This window comes from Rhamphochromis sp. 'chilingali' (genome assembly GCF_963969265.1).
Source record: "Rhamphochromis sp. 'chilingali' genome assembly, chromosome: 1".
NCBI classification, from domain to species: Eukaryota; Metazoa; Chordata; class Actinopteri; order Cichliformes; family Cichlidae; genus Rhamphochromis; species Rhamphochromis sp. 'chilingali'.
In genome coordinates, this window is record NC_137929.1 from 9,400,403 (window position 1) to 9,423,991 (window position 23,589).

Consider the following 23,589-nt stretch of genomic DNA (forward strand, 5'->3'; position numbering starts at 1 on the left):
TCATATCACAAAGAATATGCATCTACTTAAATCAAATTCAAGTCAAATGGTTAAAAAATAATTTCACACACAAAAAAAAAGAGCTAAAAAATTCACCACACTGGGAAGGGTGAAGACAACTGGGTTGCCCGGCCCTGGCCACGAGGTGCCCCTTATTTATTTCTCAGGGAGTTGGCAACCCTATGTCTTCATGATCGAAATAACTTGAACACAAACACAAACAAACAAAGAGGAAGACCGAACCGGAAGGAAAAGACTACAAGTCCCAGCATCCTCTGTGTTTAGGGAGGAGAAGTGAAAGTGAAAGTATTGAGCCTCCGTTGAGAGGAGAAGGAGGAGGAAGGTGGAGCTGAGGCAGGTGAGCAAAGGCATAGATTTTGCATGGACGGGAGGGACGTGTCCCCACCAATAATTTGATCTCTTCGAGAAAAGAAAAACAAACCCGATAGAAAGAAAGAAAAAAACAATCTGTCAACGTCTCGTTCACCCAGCGGTGCAGAAAGAGTTAAATTACGTTCTCTACTGCAGTCCTACGTCATGTGACAAATATGGCCAATGTGATTGGCTGTGCCTTTCAGGGAGCTCTGTTTAGTAGTGATGTGCGATACCACTGATTTCCTTTCCGATCCGATACCAAGTAAAATTCAGGGTGGTATCTGGTGATACTGATCCGATACAGATACTCTGTACAAAAACTTAATGTTTCATTGCATTTCATAATACAATATACACAGCAAATCCAGCATGTCCAAATTAACACTGTCGGATTTGATTTCAACACTATTAAAGTGTCTATATGGGTCCACACCAGAGAGTGTTAATTTAACTCTTTTTGGAGAGTTGGTACATTAACTCTGATTTAGTGTTAAACACCAAATCTGTCTGGAGTTGATAATTTAACACTTAGTGTTAAGAGTTTATATATTAACTCTCAAAGAGTATTTTAGTTTAACTACTTAAGAGTTATCTTCTAATTCATTCTAAAAAGCGGGAATTTTACTGTTCTGAACTTCTAGAAATTTCTTTTGGAAATAAACATTTACTAAAAAGATGCAATGGTTTTTGAAAAACATTTATTCTGAACTGTGCACCACAATTTCAAAACATTTTCTGAAAGATGTAACAGTGTACATGTTCTCACTTTCATTAGAATTGTGTTTATCAAAAGGTCTGACATGGTAAATGCAAATAACAGCATTCTCATCACTTATTTCTTCAATACAATATGCATGTCCTTCATTCATCCCTTTGTGGAACTTCAACGCACTTCTGCTCTCCCCCATAATCCATCTTCACAAGCATATCCTGTGCGGAGATTGAATAAAAATTAGTTGACACTAATTAATGGCACAAATAATCCAGTAATCAATTGCAGCACAGTAAAAAAAAAAAAAGGAATCCTCTTTGAGCCATTACTTGTGTAAAGTATTTTCCCAAAAGACAAGGACACAGGCAACAGGTAATACTGAACTAAATGTAAAACCTCAACCTTTTTCATTTTTACCTAAACCGTGTGCATAAAACTGGAGGGATCTAAATGCTAACGTAGAATCCAGTCAGGACGTCAGCTACTGCTGTTTGCTCGTTTGTTTTTGTTTTTATGGGCGATCGTTTTCAGGCTTCAAGTAGCACCATTATACCAACGTTTCACATTCTAGACATTGTTTTAGGTGTATTTGACCATAAGTTTGACTGAAAATTCACATGCAAGCTTTTTTTCAAGGCTGTGGTATTTGCCGCAAACAATACCTTTCAGCTAGCTAAAACAGAATGTTATGCTATCACCGAGCAACATGGCTAATGCCTTTCACACAGCTTCGTCTCAACTCCAAAGAGCCACAGAAGTAAAAGCTAATAGAAATAATTGAAACAATCTTTGAAAGAATGACTTACCAAGCATGGCAAACAACTCAAATATGTAGAGCAAAATGTTCCGAAACGGCTTCACTTCAGCTTCGATTGGAGCCGTGCTGGGGGCGGAGTCTGTGAATTTACTCTGTTGGTGTCATAGCCCCTCTAGGAGTTCAGAGTTAAGAGGTCAAGAGTTAATGTTTCCATTGTAACACCTCCAGATTTGACATAGAAACACTCATTTTTAACACTCGATTTTAACTACTATCATTTTACACCTCAGAGTTACATTAAAAGAATGTGACTCTGCTTAGAGTAAAATTAACTCTACTTTTGCAAGAAGACTATTAACACCAAAAAATTTAACACTTTTGAATTTGCTGTGTATAATTGTATTATGTAATTGTAATAATAACATAACCATATTGCTTCATAATGATTAGACGATATCAGACAACTTGTTTTTATTGCTTAATAATGCAGAATAATCATATAGAAATAAAAAAAAACTGACGTTGTGCGCTATTTGAGCATGTTGCCTGCCTGCAGCACTAAAGGACTCTGCGAGAGACGTCTGTCTCGCTCTAGCAGCACCTGTCCCTGTCCTCCTCTTCAGTTCACCTCAACATAAGCTTATCATATTCTGTGATGTGATTTACTCCGAGGTGTTTGACGAGGTCAGTGGTGTTGCCACAACACCTCACTGTCTTGCCACATATATCACAAACCGCGTCTGGGCTGTTTGTGGAGGTAAAACGCGTCCACACATGACTCTGTTTGCGCTCTGCCATTGTTGTGAGTGTGCACGCAATGGGCTGCGACACATTTATACAGCCGTATTTCGCATATGACTATGAAAGGCATAAGAGGAAGTAGTTCCTTCCAAATTAGACGATCTGAATGATATAGTTTCTTTCCACTGCGTTCATTTTAATGGAAAAACTACAAATTTACCCCAGAGTACTAAAATATCGATATTATAATATGAGAATCAATTCTAGAACATAAATTGCTGGTATCGGAAGAATCGATATTTCAGTATCGATCCGCACAGTTTTAGCAGCGGCAAGCCTGCGCTGCTAGCTAGCCTGCAAGGAGGAGAGGTGGGTGGCAGCAAAAAGGAAGAACCTGGATATAAGAAAGTGTTTTTCAAAGAAACCTGTAAGTTACTTAAAGTCAAGCTCACTCATAAAATGTGTCCATCACAATAACATTACAGGCTATGCTAGGCTTTGGCCCACATGGTAAATGGCCTGTATTTATATAGCGCTTTACTAGTCCCTAAGGACCCCAAAGCGCTTTACATATCCAGTCATCCACCCATTCACACACACATTCACACACTGGTGATGGCAAGCTACATTGTAGCCACAGCCGCCCTGGGGCGCACTGACAGAGGCGAGGCTGCCGGACACTGGCGCCACCGGGCCCTCTGACCACCACCAGTAGGCAACAGGTGAAGTGTCTTGCCCAAGGACACAACGACCGAGACTGTCCGAGCCGGGGCTCGAACCGGCAACCTTCCGATTACAAGGCGAACTCCCAACTCTTGAGCCACGATAGCCATTCATTAGACATCAGTCTAAAATTGTATGTAACCATGAATAACGTGTTTTGGAAACTAACTGCACAACAGGCAGCACTATTTGTTCTCTCAGTCTCTGAGCAGCACTTCTAATTTTGATTGAAACTGTCAGAGAAAACGGCAGCGTCGAGCGAGCCAGGATATTAGTTTACAGAGGCTGTTAAAATTATATGTCTGACGTTAAAATGCTGGTGACACAATAATTTCATCCTAATGGCACTGATATATTCATAGGGTTCATTTTTGAGACAAAATATAACGAGGTAGTCATGATTTTGCAAATAAATAAAAATAAAACCTTGTAGTGCAGTTTGCACAAATTGTTTTAAAAATGCACTCACCCTACAAACATTACTGATGAGTCAAGATCTGCACAAAGTGACAGAAACACTGAAGCAGCTCCACATTTTATTCTTATTGTCATGTATGTCCTATTTGTCAGGTGACAGAAGAACCAACACAAAGCTCAGAGAGTAATGGTGACACAAGATCACAGGTGAAAATAAAAAACTTAAAATAACCCGGTTGCACAAATATGCACACCCTTAAACTAATACTTTGTTGCAGCACCTTTGCCTTTTATCACTCTAATCAGTCTTTTTGGGTAGGAACCTATTAGCATGGCACATCTTGATGTGGAAATATTTGCTCACTCTTCTTTGCAAAATTCACATATAAAACTATGAATTGTAATTTTAAATGGTTTAAAAGCAGGTAGAATAGCATATGTAGGCAGGTATACTTCTCCTTTTTTATCAAGAAGCAAAGACAAAAAGGGGAACAAAAGAAACAGGGCAGGGTTCAGTGGTTGAATCATCCGTCCCCACCAATGCCAAAACCAAATCTACGCCTTTGCAGGTGAGTGTTAACATGAATATGTTTCTTCTTATGACATAAAATAATTCCACGCTGTTCGTGTCTGTGGGTGAAATGTGAGGCCGGTCGGCTCCTCTGAGCGCTGGTTTCCTGTAAGTAGAGAGGAAGTGAGTTTAGCTGAGCCTCCGTTTAGTGTGAGAGAGCAGGAGGAGAGTGAGAGCTGTGCTGAGGCAGGGTGAGTGTTAACACCGCTCTGACATTACTGTGTCTCTGTGGCGGGAACAACAGGCTCCGTCAGTGGAGGCAAAAATAATCAGACTTTGGTTTTTCAAAGGAAACAACTTTATGTCGGAAGTTCCCGCACGCTCATTGGATAACGATGTGTCAATCTCGAGCTATTAGCCAATGAGCGTGCGGATTCACAGAATGCCCCGCCTTTATCACGGGACTTTAAAAGCTACAATGGCGACAGAAACTCCGTGAGTGGAGTTCAGGGTGACGTTATGAAACTGTGACGTTTGAGCCACTTCCTGTTCTCAGTCCCAGCGTCCTGATCACCGAGGTTTCTGTTGCTCTGATATCTGATATTGATTATATTGGTAAACAGGCTGTAGCATAAACATCAAACACAGCTGAAGCAGTTTTTGGATGGTTGGCTTCAAATGATCCGTCGGTTTGAAAAGTAAAAACAACTTAAAATAGGTGAAGCTGATGCAGGGTGAGTGTTAACACCAGGACTTTAGAGGGAAGAAGAGTCACAGCATGTTGTTGACGCGTTGTTGTTCAATCGGGGGAGGCTCTCCGTTGAGGAGAAAAGCTTGAATTTGTTTGTATACGGATTATCCATTGTTTATTATTGCTCACCACAAACAACTATCTGATTGAATAGTTTTCTTATCAGATAGAGAAATAAAATGCGTCGCAAAATGTAAAAGCAAAATTTCCCCGCCTGGGCTGCCTTGCGCCTGATTGTTCTGTAAATAGTTTGAAATGGTTACATAAAAAGCGTCTGAGCCTTGGCTGCATTTTTAGGTAAATATAACTTTGTTGTCTGCAAAACTTTTGTGTATTTTAAAAAATGTACAATTTCTGTTTGCATTTCAAGTTATGAAAATGATTTGTTTAACATGCTTGTGGTTTTTACAGTCAAAAATATCACTTTCTACTCGTATTTTAAATTTTGTCTGAATTTAGATAAATTCTGCTGATACATTTTGTCAAAATGAGAAAATAACAGATTGGCAAGATAAACAGTTTTTAAATGTGAAATACAGAGGCCACATCAAAAGTAGTCAAAAACGGCCAATTACACCCTGGACACCAGCTTTCTGGAGTATTTGAAATAACGGTAATATGAGCGGTCCATATGGTCACAAAGAATAGCCACTTGTTTCTGTGCTACCAAAGTTCCCCGGCTTTCATTCAAAATGTGTTTATGGTCAGCACCTGCACATTAAACTACTTAAACATTATAAATGTCTTTTCAAGCTCACACTGAGGCCTGTGGGGCACAATCAGCCACTGAGACAGTTCACACATTTATATGTGTTTGTATATGAATATTTCATACTTTAAGGCTGCCTGTTTATTTAAGGGAGATGAACAAAATACATTGGAATTGTACAAAATAATATCACAGATGACAAATTCAATAGATTTTAAGTAGATGCTTGTGCATTCTTAAAGTCTTATATGTTGAATTGAACTACTTAATCTGTTCAAAGCCTCCCAGTCAGTGCTGTTCTCCATGCCTGTCTGACTGTACATGTTATTAGCACAAACACTTTAAAGGTGATCCTTTAGGACTTCAGCAATAATACAGAGAGCAATGTAGTTAGCAATAAAACAGTTTTATTGGGAATTAACTTAAAAAACAAACAAATATCTGTCTCCTAATTCTTGTCACACAGGAAAGAAGCATCAATATCTGATGAGCAGACTTATTTCTTTCTTTTTTTGTTCACATTTTCACATCTTAATTTTTAAGTGAAATGGGCATTTAGAGTTTATACACTATGTATATAAGGTAGTACAGTACAGTGGAACCCCGACTTACAAAATGAATTCATTCCCGAGGGTCTTTCGTAATTGAGTTGCGCGTTTTAAGTGAGGCGATGCTGAACGATAGGCTATAGGCTGATTGCTAACTAGAACAACAATTCGTCGTTCAAGTGGAACAGCGAAGCACGAGTGCGGAAACCAAGGGGTTGTCACATGATTCGGAAGGCATTGTGGGCGTAGTAGGCTCAGCCAATCGGAGCTTTCGTTACTCGGGCATTTTGCCATAACACGGGCAGAAATATTGCAATTCCGTGCCTTCGTAACTTGAATTTTTCGTGAAATGGGGCATTCGTAAGTCGGGGTTCCACTGTATTTTTGTGTGGTGCGTTTTTTCTATTTCTTAGCAAAAGTTGAACAAAGGTATTTAAGTTCATGTAGGATGATTTGTTTTCATTTTCACATGGTCTTACTGAGGTAATGCGAATTGAAACATGCATTCTTTTTTTTTTTTTGGCGGGGGGGCTGATGTGCTGGAAAAGCTTGAAAAGGGACCTTGAAAGTGCTTAAAAAGTGCTTGAATTTGACCCTGAAAAAGGCGTAGGAGCCCTGCTCACGGCAAAGCGTGGGACAGACCCGCTCGCCTCGCAAGCAATTGAGCTGTTATTACCACCGACAAAGCGCATGTCCCGGTACACAGCTGCCATAACCCCCGCTGTACAGAATCAGAATCAGAATCAGAATCAGAATACTTTATTGATCCCTGGGGGAAATTATTTTTTGTTACAGTGCTCCATTTTAAACCAACATTAAGACAAGACAGACAATACGCTAACTAAGAATAGTACAATATATACATATATATACATACATACATACATAAGTCACTTATAAATAAATATTTGGAAAAGAAACATGTGTAGTTGTAGCAGCAAACAGTGTGTTAAGTGGATGCGTTGTACAGGGAGATGGCCACAGGCAGGAATGATTTCCTGTGTCGTTCAGTGGTGCTTTTCGGTAATCTCAGTCTCTCACTGAACGTGCTCCTGTGACTGACCAGCATGTCATGGAGTGGGTGGGAGGTGTTATCCAACATTGTCTTTATCTTGGACAGCATCCGCCTCTCCGACACCACCTTGAGGGAGTCCAGCTCCATCCCCACAACATTGCTGGCCTTACGGATCAGTTTATTAAGTCTGTTGGCATCTGCGACCCTCAGCCTGCTCCCCCAGCATGCAACAGCATAGAGGATCGCACTGGCCACAACAGACTCATAGAAAATCCTCAGCATTTTCTGGCAGATGTTGAAGGACCTCAGTCGCCTCAAAAAATAGAGACGACTATGGCCCTTCCTGTAAAGTGCTGTGGTGTTTTTAGCCCAGTCCAGTTTATTGTCAATGTGTACTCCAAGGTATTTATAGTCCTCCACAATGTCAACACTGACCCCCTGGATTGAAACAGGGGTCAAGTGTTTCCTGGTCTTCCTGAAGTCCACGATCAGTTCCTTGGTCTTTGCCACGTTGAGCTGCAGATGATTCTGCTCACACCACGTGACAAAGGAGTCGACCACAGCCCGGTACTCTGTCTCATCATCCCTGCTGATGCATCCAACCACCGCAGAGTCATCAGAAAACTTCTGAAGATGGCAGGTCTCTGTGCAGTGGCTGAAGTCTGTGGTGTAGAGAGTGAAGAGGAAGGGGGAGAGGACAGTCCCCTGTGGTGCCCCTGTGTTGCTAATCACCTTGTCAGACACACACTGTGGGAGACGTACATATTGTGGTCTTCCTGTCAGGTAATCAACAATCCAGGACACCAGAGAAGCATCCACCTGCATCGCTGCTAACTTATCACCCAGGAGGGTCGGCCTGATGGTGTTGAAAGCACTGGAAAAGTCAAAAAACATGACCCTCACAGTGCTCGCCGGCTGGTCCAGATGGGTGTAGACACGATTGAGCAGGTAGATGATGGCGTCCTCTGTTCCGAGACGAGGCTGATAAGCGAACTGAAGGGGACCGCACCGGAAGGAAAAAACTACAAGTCCCAGCATCCTCTGTGTTTAGGGAGGAGTAGTGAAAGTGAAAGTATTGAGCCTCCGTTGAGAGGAGAAGGAGGAGGAAGGTGGAGCTGAGGCAGGTGAGCAAAGGCGTAGAGTTGGCATGGACGGGAGGGACGTGTCCCCACCAATAATTTGATCTCTTCGAGAAAAGAAAAACAAACCCAATAGAAAGAAAGAAAAAAACAATCTGTCAACGTCTCGTTCACCCAGCGGTGCAGAAAGAGTTAAATTACGTTCTCTACTGGAGTCCTATGTCATGTGACAAATATGGCCAATGTGATTGGCTGTGCCTTTCAGGGAGCTCTGTTTAGTTTTAGCAGCGGCAAGCCTGCGCTACTAGGGCCTGCAAGGACGAGAGGTGGGTGGCAGCAAAAAGGAAGTACCTGGATATAAGAAAGTGTTTTTCAAAGAAACCTGTAAGTTACTTAAAGTCAAGATCACTCATAAAATGTGTCCGTCACAATAACATTACAGGCTATGCTAGGCTTTGGCCCACATCAGTCTAAAATTCTATGTAACCATGAATAACGTGTTTTGGAAACTAACTGCACAACAGGCAGCACTATTAGTTCTCTCAGTCTCTGAGCAGCATTTCTAATTTTGATTGAAACAGTCAGAGAAAACGACAGCGTCGAGCGAGCCAGGATATTAGTTTACAGAGGCTGTTAAAATTATATGTCTAACGTTAAAATGTTGGTGACACAATAATTTCACTCTAATGGCACTGAAATATTCATAGGGTTCATTTTTGAGACAAAATATAACGAGGTAGTCATGATTTTGCAAATATTCCACCTTGTAGTGCAGTTTGCACAAATTGTTTTAAAAATGCACTCACCCTACAAACATTACTGATGAGTCAAGATCTGCACAAAGTGACAGAAACACTGAAGCAGCTCCACATTTTATTCTTATTGTCACGTAGGTTCTATTTGTCAAGTGACAGAAGAACCAACACAAAGCTCAGAGAGTAATGGTGACACAAGATCACAGGTGAAAATAAAAAACTTAAAATAACCCGGTTGCACAAATATGCACACCCTTAAACTAATACTTTGTTGCAGCACCTTTGCCTTTTATCACTCTAATCAGTCTTTTTGGGTAGGAACCTATTAGCATGGCACATCTTGATGTGGAAATATTTGCTCACTCTTCTTTGCAAAATTCACATATAAAACTATGAATTGTAATTTTAAATGGTTTAAAAGCAGGTAGAATAGCACATGTAGGCAAGTATACTTCTCCTTTTTTATCAAGAAGCAAAGACCAAAACGGGAACAAAAGAAACAGGGCAGGGTTCAGTGGTTGAATCATCCGTCCCCACCAATGCCAAAACCAAATCTACGCCCTTGCAGGTGAGTGTTAACATGAATGTTTCTTCTTATGACATAAAATAATTCCACGCTGTTCGTGTCTGTGGGTGAAATGTGAGGCCGGTCGGCTCCTCTGAGCGCTGGTTCCCTATAAGTAGAGAGGAAGTGAGTTTAGAAACCCGTCAGTGTGATGCTTCCAGTACGACAGCACCTCTGAGTGTGTGTGTTTACCTCTTAGACTAACTCCACCCTGACATCAAGAAGATGGAGGAAGAGGATGGAGCAGGATCTGCAGCAGCCAGCTCTGTGTCTGTGAGGAGTGACTGGTCCAAAGAAAGACCTCTAGACTTCAGTAATGAACCTGCAGCAAGAATGTAAGAGAGCTGCTCATTTATTCAGTGTAAATAATGATTTTTGATGCAATGGGAGAAGAAAAATGACAAAAACAGTTTTAAAAATAAGGATTAAAATATTACAAACTATATTTTTTTGAGTTTCCTGATGTAGCACAAAAATATATGAACATAACTGTATATAGGACAGATATTTTACGGTTCTTTTAGGCAGCACCAAAAAGCAAAAAGACTATTTTAAGCTGTTTGAGGTAGTGAGTCAACATGTCACACTGGGTCAAAGGTCAGGGAGTAAAAGTGTGTTTTAAAGGAGGTTTAAAAGCAGCGAGTGAAGGAGCCTGTCGAGGTAAATCGTTCCATAACTGATCAAATTTAGTTGGTGGACCTCTGTGTGAAATCAAGCATCTGGTTCACAGAGAGGATAACCCTCAAATGGGCTGTACAACATTATGGCAAGCAGAAGAAGCATTCGCATGAAAGCTGAGACTACGGCCATGTGTAACAGCATCTAGTTGCAATTGTTTCTCTGAAGGGCAGTGGAGATGGACTGTGCAGAAGCTAAGATAACCTCTACTGAAAAAAATTATTGATCATTGATCATTGATCAATTATTGAAGCAAAAGTAGACACACTAATGTAGGACATGGCACTGTCAAAATAAAACAGGAAGTGAACACAGAGACACAATACTAACACAGTACAGAGGTAACACAGAAACCAAAACCTCAGAACTAGAAAATCTTAATCAGAATGAAATTGTAACAAAAGACAAGAACAATCAAAACAAAACTACTGAGTCCACAGACTCGGGACATACATCGGCTCAAACTGTGGTCATCAATATTTTGTACTTGTAAATCAGACTGTGTAGTTGTGAACTGAGTTTTGTAACATTGTAAAACAAAATATCTGAAAAGTTTATGTTTTTGTGTTCATTGATTTGTGTGTGTAAAAATGTAAGAAATGTAAGAAACAGTAGAACTACTTTTGCTGACACAACATTTGGCGAGCACTGCAAGTTGTCACTTTAAACCAGTCACTGATATAAAGAAAGCACCTTGTTCCAGGGCATCTGAGCATGGAGGGAAAGCTTTATGCAGGAGATGGTAAGAGCTGTTGGGACTAAAGAAACTGAGCAGAAAACTACAGACATCTGGAAACTGAGCTGTTAATTCTCAGTGGGATCACCAGGACTAGCAACGCTTCACCATGACAGTCATCTGATTGACTGAACCCATCCAAACATCACTTCATGGACCTTTAGCTTGTGCCTGTGTGTGGACAGACATAACATAAGCTAATTATACATTACTCCTCCACAGAGTGGACCAGCAGAGAGCAGAGGTTTCCACTGGTCAGTCTGCACAGCAACATCAAACACACCTGGACTCTGTGGTTATGGTTTGTAGTACTACGTTTACATTTGTTCTTTTCAGTCACCTCTATGCTGCACTTTGTGGACCAGAGGATTGTCAGTGTGTCCAACATACGTCAGAGTTTGGGCTCCATGATTTCAGTCAGATTGGGGTGACTGTAGCTCAGGAGGTGAGCAGGTCAGCTACTAGTCAGAAGGTTTGTGAATCAAACCCTGGCTGGCAAATGTACTGGGTAACGTACGAAACCCAAGCTGCCCTCTGATGCATCCATCAGAGTGTGAAAGAAAGTATTTAAGCATAGAACAATGTGCTTGGTTGAATGAGGCATGTTGTATAAAATGCTTTGTGTGCACAGAGAATCAAAGAGAGCTATATAAGAACCAGTCCATTTACCACTGGGTAATTCATATAGTCTTCTTTTCCAGCGGCTGGAGGACAACATCACCATGTTTGTGAAGAATGAGCTGAAGAAGATCCAGAAGCTTCTGAGTCCAGATCACCCAGAAACTTTAAAGAGCCAGATGGAGGATGAGGAGATGTTTGGAGGTGAGGATGAAGATGAAAGAAAGAGCTGCAGAGAAGCATTTCTGAAGATCACACTCCACTTCTTGAGGAGACTTAAGCAGCATGAGATGGCTGACCATCTGCAGAGCAGTAAGAGAATTTCTCTAAAGACTGAATATTGATCTTTCCTAATAGCTCAAGAAATGGACCAATAGACATTCATCCTTTCAGGGTACTGAGAGGCTATGATATTTATTATATAATATTTTTTTCTGAATTTCTTACCTTCAGAAATATTTGCTCCACTCTGTAAACGTGAACTTAAAGCCCAACTGAAGAAGAAGTTCCAGTGTGTGTTTGAGGGGATCGCTAAAGCAGGAAGCCCAACCCTCCTGAATCAGATCTACACAGAGCTCTACATCACAGAGGGAGGGACTGCAGAGGTCAATGATGAACATGAGGTCAGACAGATTGAAACAGCATCCAGGAAACCAGACAGACCAGAAACAACAATCAGACAAGAAGACATCTTTAAAGCCTCACCTGGAAGAGACGAACCAATCAGAACAGTGCTGACAAAGGGAGTGGCTGGCATTGGGAAAACAGTCTTAACACAGAAATACAGCCTGGACTGGGCTGAAGACAAAGCCAACCAGGACATCCAGTTCATATTTCCATTCACTTTCAGAGAGCTGAATGTGCTGAAAGAGGAAAAGTTCAGCTTGGTGGAACTTGTTCATCACTTCTTTAATCAAACTAACGAATCAGGAATCTGCAGGCTTGAAGACTTCCAGGTTGTGTTCATACTTGATGGTCTGGATGAGTGTCGACTTAATTTGGACTTCAACAAAACTAAAATCCTGACTGAAACCAGAAAGTCCACCTCAGTGGATGAGCTGCTGACAAACCTCATTAGAGGGAACCTGCTCCCTTCTGCTCGCCTTTGGATAACAACACGACCTGCAGCAGCCAATCAGATCCCTCCTCAGTGTGTCGACATGGTGACAGAGGTGAGAGGGTTCACTGACCCACAGAAGGAGGAGTACTTCAGGAAGAGATTCAGAGATGAGGAGCAGGCCAGCAGGATCATCTCCCACATCAAGAAAGCTCGAAGCCTCCACATCATGTGTCACATCCCAGTCTTCTGCTGGATCACTGCTACAGTTCTGGAGGATGTGCTGAAAACCAGAGAGGAAGGAGAGCTTCCCAAGAACCTGACTGAGATGTACATCCACTTCATGGTAGTTCAGGCCAAAGTCAAGAGGATCAAATATGATGGAGGAGCTGGGACAGATCCACACTGGCGTCCAGAGAGCAGGAAGATGATTGAGTCTCTGGGAAAACTGGCTTTTGATCAGCTGCAGAAAGGAAACCTGATCTTCTATGAATCAGACCTGACAGAGTGTGGCATCGATATCAGAGCAGCCTCAGTGTACTCAGGAGTGTTCACACAGATCTTTAAAGAGGAGAAACAACTGTACCAGAACAAGGTGTTCTGCTTTGTCCATTTGAGTGTTCAGGAGTTTCTGGCTGCGCTTCATGTCCATCTCCCCTTCATCAATTCTGGACTCAATCTGCTGGAAGAACAACAAACAAGCTCTCAGACAGAGAAATACTTTTATCAGAGTGCTGTGGACAAGGCGTTACAGAGCCCCAATGGACACCTGGACTTGTTCCTTCGTTTTCTCTTGGGTCTGAAGACTAATCAAACTCGTTTGCAAGGCCTGATGACACAAACAGGAAGTAGCTTAAAGACAAATCATGAAGTAGTTCAGTACATCAAGGAGAAGCTCAGTGAGAATCTGTCTGCAGAGAAAAGCATCAATCTGTTCCACTGTCTGAATGAACTGAATGATAGTTCTCTAGTGGAGGAGATCCAACAGTCCCTGAGATCAGGAAGTCTCTCCACAGATAAACTGTCTCCTGCTCAGTGGGCAGCTCTGGTCTTCATCTTACTGTCATCAGAAAAAGATCTGGATGTGCTTGACCTGAAGAAATATTCTGCTTCAGAGGAGGCTCTTCTGAGGCTGCTGCCAGTGGTCAAAGTCTCTAAAAAAGCTCTGTAAGTTATGAAGTTTTTATTATTTAATTTATCGTAATTTTATTTATGATGATTTATGTCTTTCTTAGGCTGAATAGCTGTAACCTGTCAGAGAGAGCATGTGAAGCTCTGTCCTCCTCTCTTCAACTAGAAGACTGTGAGCTCAGAGCTCTAGACGTGAGTAACAACAACCTCCAGGATTCAGGTTTGACAATACTGTTTTCTGGACTGAAGACTGGAAACTGGAAACTGGAAACACTCAGGTCAGATATTGTTGTTTGTGATTTGACTTGAAATTTGCAACTTAAACGCTACATTTATTTTTATACTGATATATCCTTACTTTGAAATCTCTTTCAAAGGGGTTTTTGTCTAAAACCATTTAAAACCAGATTTTTAGTCAGTTAAATCTCATTGAGTTACAGTAGTTATGCTATCAGCTGCTAACAGTCTACATTTGCTTGTGCAAGAAGTTGAGAAAGTGTCAGAAATGAACAGATAAATAACTACATGGCAGGATAGATAAACTGCAACAGTGGGGTTTGACAGTGATCTGGACAAGTTATTCAACTCTCAAAATGAGGAACTTCAGGGAAAAAACTACCAAGAGAAAACACTTGTGATTGGTTGGTAGATCTGTCATGGAAAAACACACTGCTATAAACTTCTGTTTTGTTATTGTAAAAATCACTGTAATATAATCACTGTACCTTTATATACATGCGACTTGTATCAATGCTTCTGCCCTCTTGTGGCTAACGTTATGTTATTGTTATTTGAGAAAACATTTGAGAGTAACATGCAAAATGATTCAGCACTTTGGCTTTACCTTAAGAAATCCTAATTTTTATGTCATCAGTTATAGTTGCATGTATATTTATTTAATTCACGTTGCTACTCCTGGCCCTGCATCGGTGTTCATAAATAAATTTTATTTGTCAGCTTCACCCATCAAGGTCAGGGGGCGGGGTTAATGCTGCTCAAGTCAAAACCATTGCTTGTTAGTGTTCTTTGTCTCCGCTCCTCAGTGTCTGAGTACCCTGTGCTCGCTGCCCTCTTGTCTCCACACTCCTCCTGGGGAATAACAAAGAGGCAGCCGTCAGAAACACCACAATGCGGCAGACTAATCTTAACTAACTCGCCAAGAGACTAACGTGAAGTTACGCAATGATCCAGCATCGGAGAGAGCTCCACCACACTCCTAAGTAGCTCCTCTGACGAGGCTTGATCAGCTGCAGGTGTGAGTAATTCTCCTCCGCAGGTGTGGCCAGGCTCCTGGCTGACAGACACACACACACACCTAGATACAGAAACATGGAAACAGGAGACAGCAGCACCAAAAACACACATGTCCATAACTTCTTACTGGCCCTGGGTCACCCAGACCCCGGTCCCATGACAATTTCTCAAAACTAAGTAGGCCTACACACCAGGATTTGGACATGTGTGGACCCAAACTATACTTAAACTTTACCCTTTTTTGTGTGTCACCAAATACACTTTAATATTTTCTAGTCAAGGATGTAGTGGCATAATCTTTCAATATCTGCTCACTTTGTCAAAATGAATCTAATCATCTCTGATGATTTCAGTGATGTCGCCAGCTCACCTTGCGAGTGGTCGAGCTTGCAAACCGCTGTCAATGCGGCACACAACTTGTAAACCCCCTGCTGACTATCACCTCTCGAGTTATGTATTTATGTTAGTTTCAAGTGTTCCAGCAAAACGTAAGCACGTATTACTGATAAAAAAGTCCAAATAGAAGCAAAGTCTAAAATGTGAAAACAAAAATCCAAAAACATGAGGGACAAACAGGACCCTTTTTCAAGGCACAAGTTCAACAAACCGAGTCTAGCCATAAACTAGAGTTGGCAGCTGTGAGTTTTCGGTTTATGAAAGGCTGACCTGAGTTACTTCAATCAAGTCTGACCATGGTTACTTTAAGTTAAGACTGTGCGTCTGAAACAAGCATTAAATTAAAACTAACATTAAAAAGATGGTTAAGGAGGAAAGAGAACATTTTCACCACAACATTTTCATGCTGTTTGTAGATAGTGAAGACTGCTGTTCAGCTTGCTCCAGAAATTATTAAACTACCTTTATAAAAATATTATTAAACTGTATTCTAAAATAAATCTGATTAAGATCTGATCTTTGTTGGGGGGTTTTCAATAAGCAGTGTGACCCGTGTATATGCATGTCTTAATAAAAGAGATAATGTTGGTGTTTCAGTCGTGTAGTAACTGTAAGTTTAAACTGTTCAGCTTTCCACATTGTACCAATTGTTTTTAAATGTTAGTTTCAATTTAAAATTAAAGATTAAAAAAGTGTAACACATATAAACATCAGATAATTAAGACAGGCGAATGGTTCAGTTCCACATGTGCTCCGCTGACACATTAAACTTCAGTAAAATTATGCAGTTATGAAATACCGAATTTCCTAGAGGAACCCACCCGAGGGATTAATAAAGTTTTATCTTATCTTAACAGCTTTAATCTAAACTAAACTCAGGAGCAAAAACAGTAAAGTAAGTGACTGCAAGTGAGTAAGTGAGTAAGCTGTGCTGGTGACTGGATATCAGATTTCCAGTCATTTGAGCAGATAAGTGGCAGAACTAAATTACTGTGGCACACGTATATTAATTTAATTGAAGTCTGTCAATAAATCTATTTAATTTTAATGCAAATTTTAATGCAAATTCTTATTAAAGCAACAGGTTCACTTATAAAATATTCTGTAGTTATCTTAGTGTCCATTGCCCTTCCTTTTGAATCCCCTTTTTAACCCAGATCGGTCACTTTGAGAGTAAACACAAGCTCCAGCAGCTGTGCGCTGAGGAAACAGGCTATCATATTTTTCCGCACAATAAGACGAACTTAAAATCCTTTAATTTTCTCAAAAATCAACAGTGCCCCTTATAATCCGGTGCGCCTTATATTGACAAACAGCGGCCCGCATTAAACTGTGACTGTCACCAGGTAATGTGGGCGTGTTTCCTGAATAAGCAGCATGTGTTAAACAGCTGACAGGTGAACAGGATGCATGCAGGTAAACTCGAGGGACCTTTTAGCTGATCGGTGGTGTCGTGAGGAAACTTTCAGCTCATTAGTTCTGTTACAGAAACACAGAGGTACAAGACCAGGCAGAAGACTTTCTGATTATTTGTTTTAGTTAAAATAATTCCATTGTTGTCTAGTGATGGTGTGGTAAAGCTCTGTGAATGTGTCCAATTTTTCCGGCCATTTGCTTCACCCAAAGGCAGATCACACAAAGTTTAACTGCTTATTTGGAAGAACTGACATCTGCTGGTCATTTAATGTTCAGCAGCACTGCTGTGAGAATACCTGTAGGATACAAACCAGCGGATATGTAAGCACATGCACAGCTGCAGGGCTAGAAGTGCCAAAATGAATTAAATAAATAGATTCTTAAATAATTAATTAAATGTTTCAATGAGTGATTAATTAAATATATTTAAAAATCATTAAATTTGTAATTAATTTAGTTGAAATGTTTAAAATTAAATTATTGGCATTAAATCAATTATGTATATATTTAATTTATTAAGTATTTTGAACTTAAGAACTGGGCCGAGGGTCTTTCTGTGTGGAGTTTTCATGTTCTCGTGTTTGCGTGGGTTCCCTCCGGGTAGTTTGCACTTGTGTTTAGAAGTGCTTGTGTGAATGAGGCCTGTTGTATAGAGCACTTTGAGAACTCCAGGAAGGTAGAAAAGCACTATATAAGAATCAGTCCATTTACTACATGTCAGCAAAGTTTCATCTCCAACCACTGCAATATTATTTGTTAGGATCGCTGTTCCCTCCGGGTACTCCGGCTTCCTTCCACCGTCCAAGTCATGCAGTTTGTGGGGATAGGTTAATTGATTAATCCAAATTGCCCATAGATGGGAATCTGTGAGTGAATGTGAGCGCGAATGGTTGTCTGTCTCTATGTGTTAGCCCTCTGACAGACTGGCGACCTGTCAAGGGTGTACCCCGCCTCTCGCCCTATGATGGCTGGTATAGGCTCCAGCACCGCCCGCGACCATGAAAAGGATAAGCAGAAGCGAATGGATGGAAGTATTTTGAACTGTAATTCATTAATGACATTTAATAAACTATTTAATGATGACTAATTGATTAATTATTGATGATTAATTTACCCTCCACATGATTTAACCTCTATAGAGATTATATTTAATCTAGATCATATATTTTTCAAAGGTTCAGACCAGAAAGTTTAAAATTATTATTTTTCTCATTATTGTCTCTTCAGATTGAGTGTCTGTAATCTCTCAGAGGGAAGCTGTGAAACTCTGTCTTCACTACTCAGCTCCCAGCCCTCTAGTTTGAGACAGCTTGACTTGAGTAACAATGACCTGAAGGACTCTGGAGTGAAAGTTTTGTCTTCTGGACTGAAAAGTCCATATTGTGAACTGGAAACACTCAGGTCAGCGTTCTTAAAATGTTCAGTAGATGAGGTTTAGAGGTTTACAATCTAAGGTTTAGAGTGACTAATGGCTATTTTTAACTCCTGTTTCAGTCATGTCATTTTTTAAATCCATTTTTGGCTGCAATTTCCTGTTTGCATTTAGCTATTTTTCTCTTCTCTAAGAGTATTTGTCATGTCTGCAGGCTGTCAGGCTGCCTGATCACAGAGGAAGGTTGCAAGTCTCTGGTCTCAGCTTTTAGCTCCAGTTCTTCCCATCTGAAAGAGCTGGACCTGAGCTACAATAACCCAGGAGAGGCAGCAGTGAAGATGCTTGAGCAGCTAAGACTGAACACTCTGAGGTATGTAGATGGCCGTTACAGCCACAAACAGTGTCTGATAGATGAGGAAACTGGCTCTGTCTGATTACTTAATGCTGGAAACCAGTGTTATTTGAACAATCACACATATAGGAACATTTTTCCCATTCTGGTCTAACATGGGGTCTCAAAGATCAAAATCTCTGTCAGCAACAACTGTGCAACCTGTTCAAACTGATCTCTGGAAAGGAACTGACATTTTCACTCTCTTTATTTATTTTAAGTTTTATCTGTGTGCAGAGACCATGTCCAGGACATGTTTAGCCTGGCCCAGCATAAACTAGAATTAGGAGGAGGTTGTTTCCCCGGCTTAGAAAAACATATTAGTAAAAATAAATGGATTATTAAGTCACTTAACTTAACTGGCCATCTACTAAAATGGGCTATTTTGCACTGCTAGTTTGCTGCTTCTGAGCATTTACTACTGAAACTTGTTTGTGCTAAAATATCAAATTGAGCTTCTGGACTTTGTGATAATAGTTAGTAGAAAACAACAGAAAAATAGAATGCAGTCAAAGTGAATTAACTTTGGTCGATCAACCTTGAAATTCAAATTATAATAAGAAATAATCATTCCAACAGAAAGAAGAGATTAAGAAACAAAGGGATGGAGCTGGTGGAGGAAACCGGGTCACTGGTTGGGTGTTAGGCCCAGACTAGTGGGTGTTTTTGACTGTAAAGTGGATGTAGCATTAACAACCACTGGTCCTGTTACCCTGCAGCCTGCACTGCAGGATATGTGTTGCAGCACTGAGCTCCAGAAAGAGCCTTCATGGTGGCCCTGCAGCCAACCAGCACTTCAGTCAAATGCTGTCCAAAGTGGTCCCAGAGACACTGTTAGCTGTAACCATCAATGACCAAGAATTGTGTAATTGTATTCAGGGTTTCCCTGTATTATTGTTATTGATATAATTTCTGAATAAATAAATTAAGATGACGAGCCTTTAAATGCACTTATGTTAGTATAAATATACAAAAACAAAGATAATTTTCCTATTAGAAGAATAAGAAATAAATATATACATAAATATATTCATCACATGCATCAAATCACAACCTCCTCTTACAAGAGTGAAACATTGTAATTGGTTGATGCTGTTTCCATCATTTGTTTGTTTACCTTGAACAAATTTGCTCTACAGAGCATTTAATAATAAGAAGGATTATTAATAAACATCTTTCTCTCCTGCTTTTGGTGGAGTGAAACGATAACTCCTATCTCCAGAGGTCCACAGGTCCACTGGCACCTGGTCCTAACTTCACCCATGTCTGCACCCTCAGACATCCCACTGTGGAGGCATCCTCGCCTGGACCAGTGGCTGCCCTTGTGAGACAGACTTTATGGTCACAAACAGCCCTAATGTGAGAATGAAGGCTCCTTTACATAGAAAGCAGTATGTGGTGTGATGACCGCTGCATTAGCTCGAAATATGTGATGCACTGGCTGCTGCACTCTACCTGTACTGAATCAGTTTTTGTACCCAGTCCCAGTCTTTACATTTAATATGCAGCCACTCCCTGACAGCATGAATGTCACAGTGTGTTGAACCTTGACTGTGGCACATGTCAATGCTCCCTGGACATCGTGCTTAATAAAGGAGATTAAATGTGATGTGATTATGAGTTTTGCTCTTTTGAAGTTTAAACATTTATGTGTCAAAATGTTGGACTGTTCCTTTATCAGTGTGTAACAGTGTGTGTGTGAGAGCCATGTAATGTCCATGTGTGCATGCTGACTGTGCTGCTCTGACCCCCCTCCTCCTTTCAGGGTGGAGCCTGCTGGAGTCCGATGGTTGAGACCAGGTCTGAGGAAGTGTAAGTGTGTTTTTAATGGGATTCATGAAAACAAAGCAGCACACATTCAACCATCTTCATCACGTCAGGAGTCATCATCAAAGGGTCAATCAATGAACAGATGATGGATCAATAACTGCAGCTGGATTGTGTTTGTTCTCTCCATCAGATTCCTGTCAACTCAAAATCGACACAAACACAATACACACAAAGCTCCAACTGTCTGACAACAACAGGAAGGTGACACATACAAGGTTTCAGTCATATCCTGATCATCCAGACAGATTTGGTGGTGATTATCATCAGCTGCTGTGTAGAGAAGATCTGAAAGGTCGCTGTTACTGGGAGGTCAAGTGGACAAGAGGGGCTTGGATATCAGTGAGTTACAGAGGAATCAAAAGAAAAGGAAGGAGTGATGAGTGTGTTTTTGGTAGAAATGATCAGTCCTGGAGTCTTTGCTGTTCTGATCATTATTTCTCTGTGTGGCACAATAACAGGGGTACACTAATCTCCTCCTCCTCCTCTGTCTCTAACAGAGTAGCAGTGTATGTGGACTGTCCTGCTGGCACTCTGTCCTTCTACAGAGTCTCCTCTGACTCTCTGATCCACCTCCACACCTTCCACACCACATTCACTGAACCCCTTTATCCTGGATTTGGATTCTGGGCTCGAAAAGGTGTAGACTTATATGGCCGTCCTTTCAAAAGACTATTATTTCGCTCTGGGTCAGTGACTCTGTGTAGTTAGTCTTACCTGTTAGAGAAACAGTTCAGTCTGTACATGTCTGGGTCTTTCACTCAGAAACACATGATGAGATTCAGGGATTCAGTCAGTTGATGTTTTAAACTAAATGATTCACAAATTATTATTCAACACAAGTTTGGTGAGCAGTAGGGCTCATCCTGCTTTTTGTTTTTGTGCATTATAATGATGAAATAACTTTGTCATGTCTGTGGTGGCCTTTGGAGAATTAAACCATCCTTTAGAAACTAGATATAAATGTCATATTTTCCAACATTGATATTTTTCTGTGTTTCAGACGACAATGAGAAGATAAAGAACAGTCTGTAAATCACAAGTTATCAATTCAAATGATTATTAAAGCCACAAGAGAAGCTTCCTGTTATTTGTACCACCCACCTGGTCATGTGATCCCGTTGTGCAGCCAATCATAACTGACATCACTTTCTACTTTGATATTTCCATGGTGAATGGACTGATTCTTGTTTAACACGTTCATACTCTGATGGATGCATCGGAGAGGGTTAGTGTCTTGCTCAAGGATACTTTGCGTGCCAGCTGGAGCAGTCAGGGATTGAACCACCAACATTCTGATCAGTAGATGCCTTGCTCTATCTCCTGAGCTACAGCCATCATCAAAGCTCTTTCTTAAATCCTCTCTGAGAGGAGCTCAAACACGAGGAAGAGACGAAAGTGAGGGAAGAGAGTGGACTCATTAGTAAAATGAAAAACAGCCAGCGTTGATGTTTAAGACAAGTCAGGTAACAGAAACACTATATATGGCAGCAGTCACCATGGCAACATCAATGTCGGTTGCTACGTATTGTATTGATCCTGATCTGTGAGCCTCATATCAGGATATGCTGTTGTTTGTATTTGTTTTCATTGTTACCATTTTTGTGACTTTTTTTTAACAAACTACTTTTATCTTGCCATCGTTTGTCAGAGAGTCAAACTACATTTGGTTCATCTTTCTACAATAAAAACACATCTTCATCTTAATTATTGTATGTGCAGAGTTGTAGTTACTCACAGTGACCACTGGAGGCATGTGATCCTGATAGTTTCCCTGGAACCGTCCAGTTCATCCACATTAATGAAGCTGTTGGTGATTAACGCTCATCTGTACAACTTTAACAACAATATTAAACATTTAATCGCTCTACAAACAGTTTGTCTGATGTATAAACTGTGTCTGAAAGGATCAAAGTAAATGTCACATTGAAAGCAGATTTCACTGTAATGTCCTCTGTTTGAAATATTCCAAATATAATCTGGCTTGGTAATGATTTACTCATATGTTGTCCACGCAGACTAAAGCAGTAGGAGATGATATGGAAAACAATTAGAAGAATCTTTACTCTTTAATGTCACAAATTCATCTTTGTATGTAACATAACAACATACATGATACAGCTGCAGCAACTGAGGCGAGGAGAGAGGCAGCAACAAGAAAACTGGAAGAAGGAGACCAACAACACCACCTGTGGAAATCTTTCCCCAATCAAGCGTCATCATATCAGCATTTCATCAAAAGCACACATGCTCCGACCTGACAATGCAGAGCTGTGGCAAAATCATTGAAATCATTTATGAAACAAACGAGTGCATCAAAAATAAGAGTGGAGCTGCAATGAAAGAGAAGTGAACTTTCTTCAGTCAACACAAAGTTTTCCCTGACAGGTGACATTTAATTAAAGTGACTTTATCACCACACACACATTCAGAGGCAGTCTACAGGAGCAGAGCTGCAGCTATTCAGCAAATGTCTCCCTGCAATCCTCACTGCAACACCTACATGTGAAAATGAAACCACCTCTACTGTTCACACATGAAAAGTCGTGTGAATAACCAGTTTTCCTCAGATCTCTGTTTTAGTAACTCTGAAGTCTGAACTTTTGATTTTTGCATTCTGTTTGTACTGATAACTGTCAGTGGATTATTTTGATCCCAAAGAAATCTTTAACACACATGTAGTGATGGGACGTGTGCACTGAAACAATGGTTAGGAAACAGAAATCACCTGAGAATCTGCTCATGTTTAAGATTTCTTCTTTACAAACATTTTCTATGGCTGTTCCCAGTATGACCAGTGATACAAAGCATGGGAAATGGGGATTAGTTCATTCAGACAAATACACTTTTTAAAATGTAAAAATAAAGAAATGAATCAATAAAATAAAAAGTCAAAGAAATAAAAAATAAGGGTCTGAGGCATCTGTCTCACTGTATCCATGGCAACAATATACTTTCTGTTCCTTCATATCAGAACCACATCTTTGAAATCAAAACATTTAAGATTCAAATTCAACCACAGATGTGTTCAATTAAATATTAAATGAAGCAGTGC

At 40.5% G+C, this 23,589-nt stretch overlaps 1 protein-coding gene and 1 long non-coding RNA gene across 2 annotated transcripts; one reads left to right on the forward strand and one right to left on the reverse strand.

Moving 5' to 3' along the window:
• Positions 1-1,056: 1,056 nt before the first annotated feature.
• On the reverse strand, positions 1,057-2,145 carry LOC308404035. The gene is made up of 2 exons (XR_013973050.1): positions 1,894-2,145; positions 1,057-1,305 (listed from the first exon to the last, which is right to left on the reverse strand). It is a non-coding gene; the product is annotated as an uncharacterized lncRNA (long non-coding RNA).
• A 9,725-nt stretch (positions 2,146-11,870) lies between these two features.
• On the forward strand, positions 11,871-20,035 carry LOC308402658 (NLR family CARD domain-containing protein 3-like; the record flags this gene model as incomplete). The annotated part of the gene is made up of 6 exons (XM_080891649.1): positions 11,871-12,002; positions 12,144-13,914; positions 13,983-14,156; positions 18,172-18,345; positions 18,531-18,686; positions 19,930-20,035. Exons 1-6 carry the CDS (start codon positions 11,885-11,887, stop codon positions 20,033-20,035), a joined length of 2,499 nt encoding a protein of 832 aa, XP_080747775.1. The 5' UTR covers positions 11,871-11,884.
• Between the last annotated feature and the right edge of the window lie 3,554 nt (positions 20,036-23,589).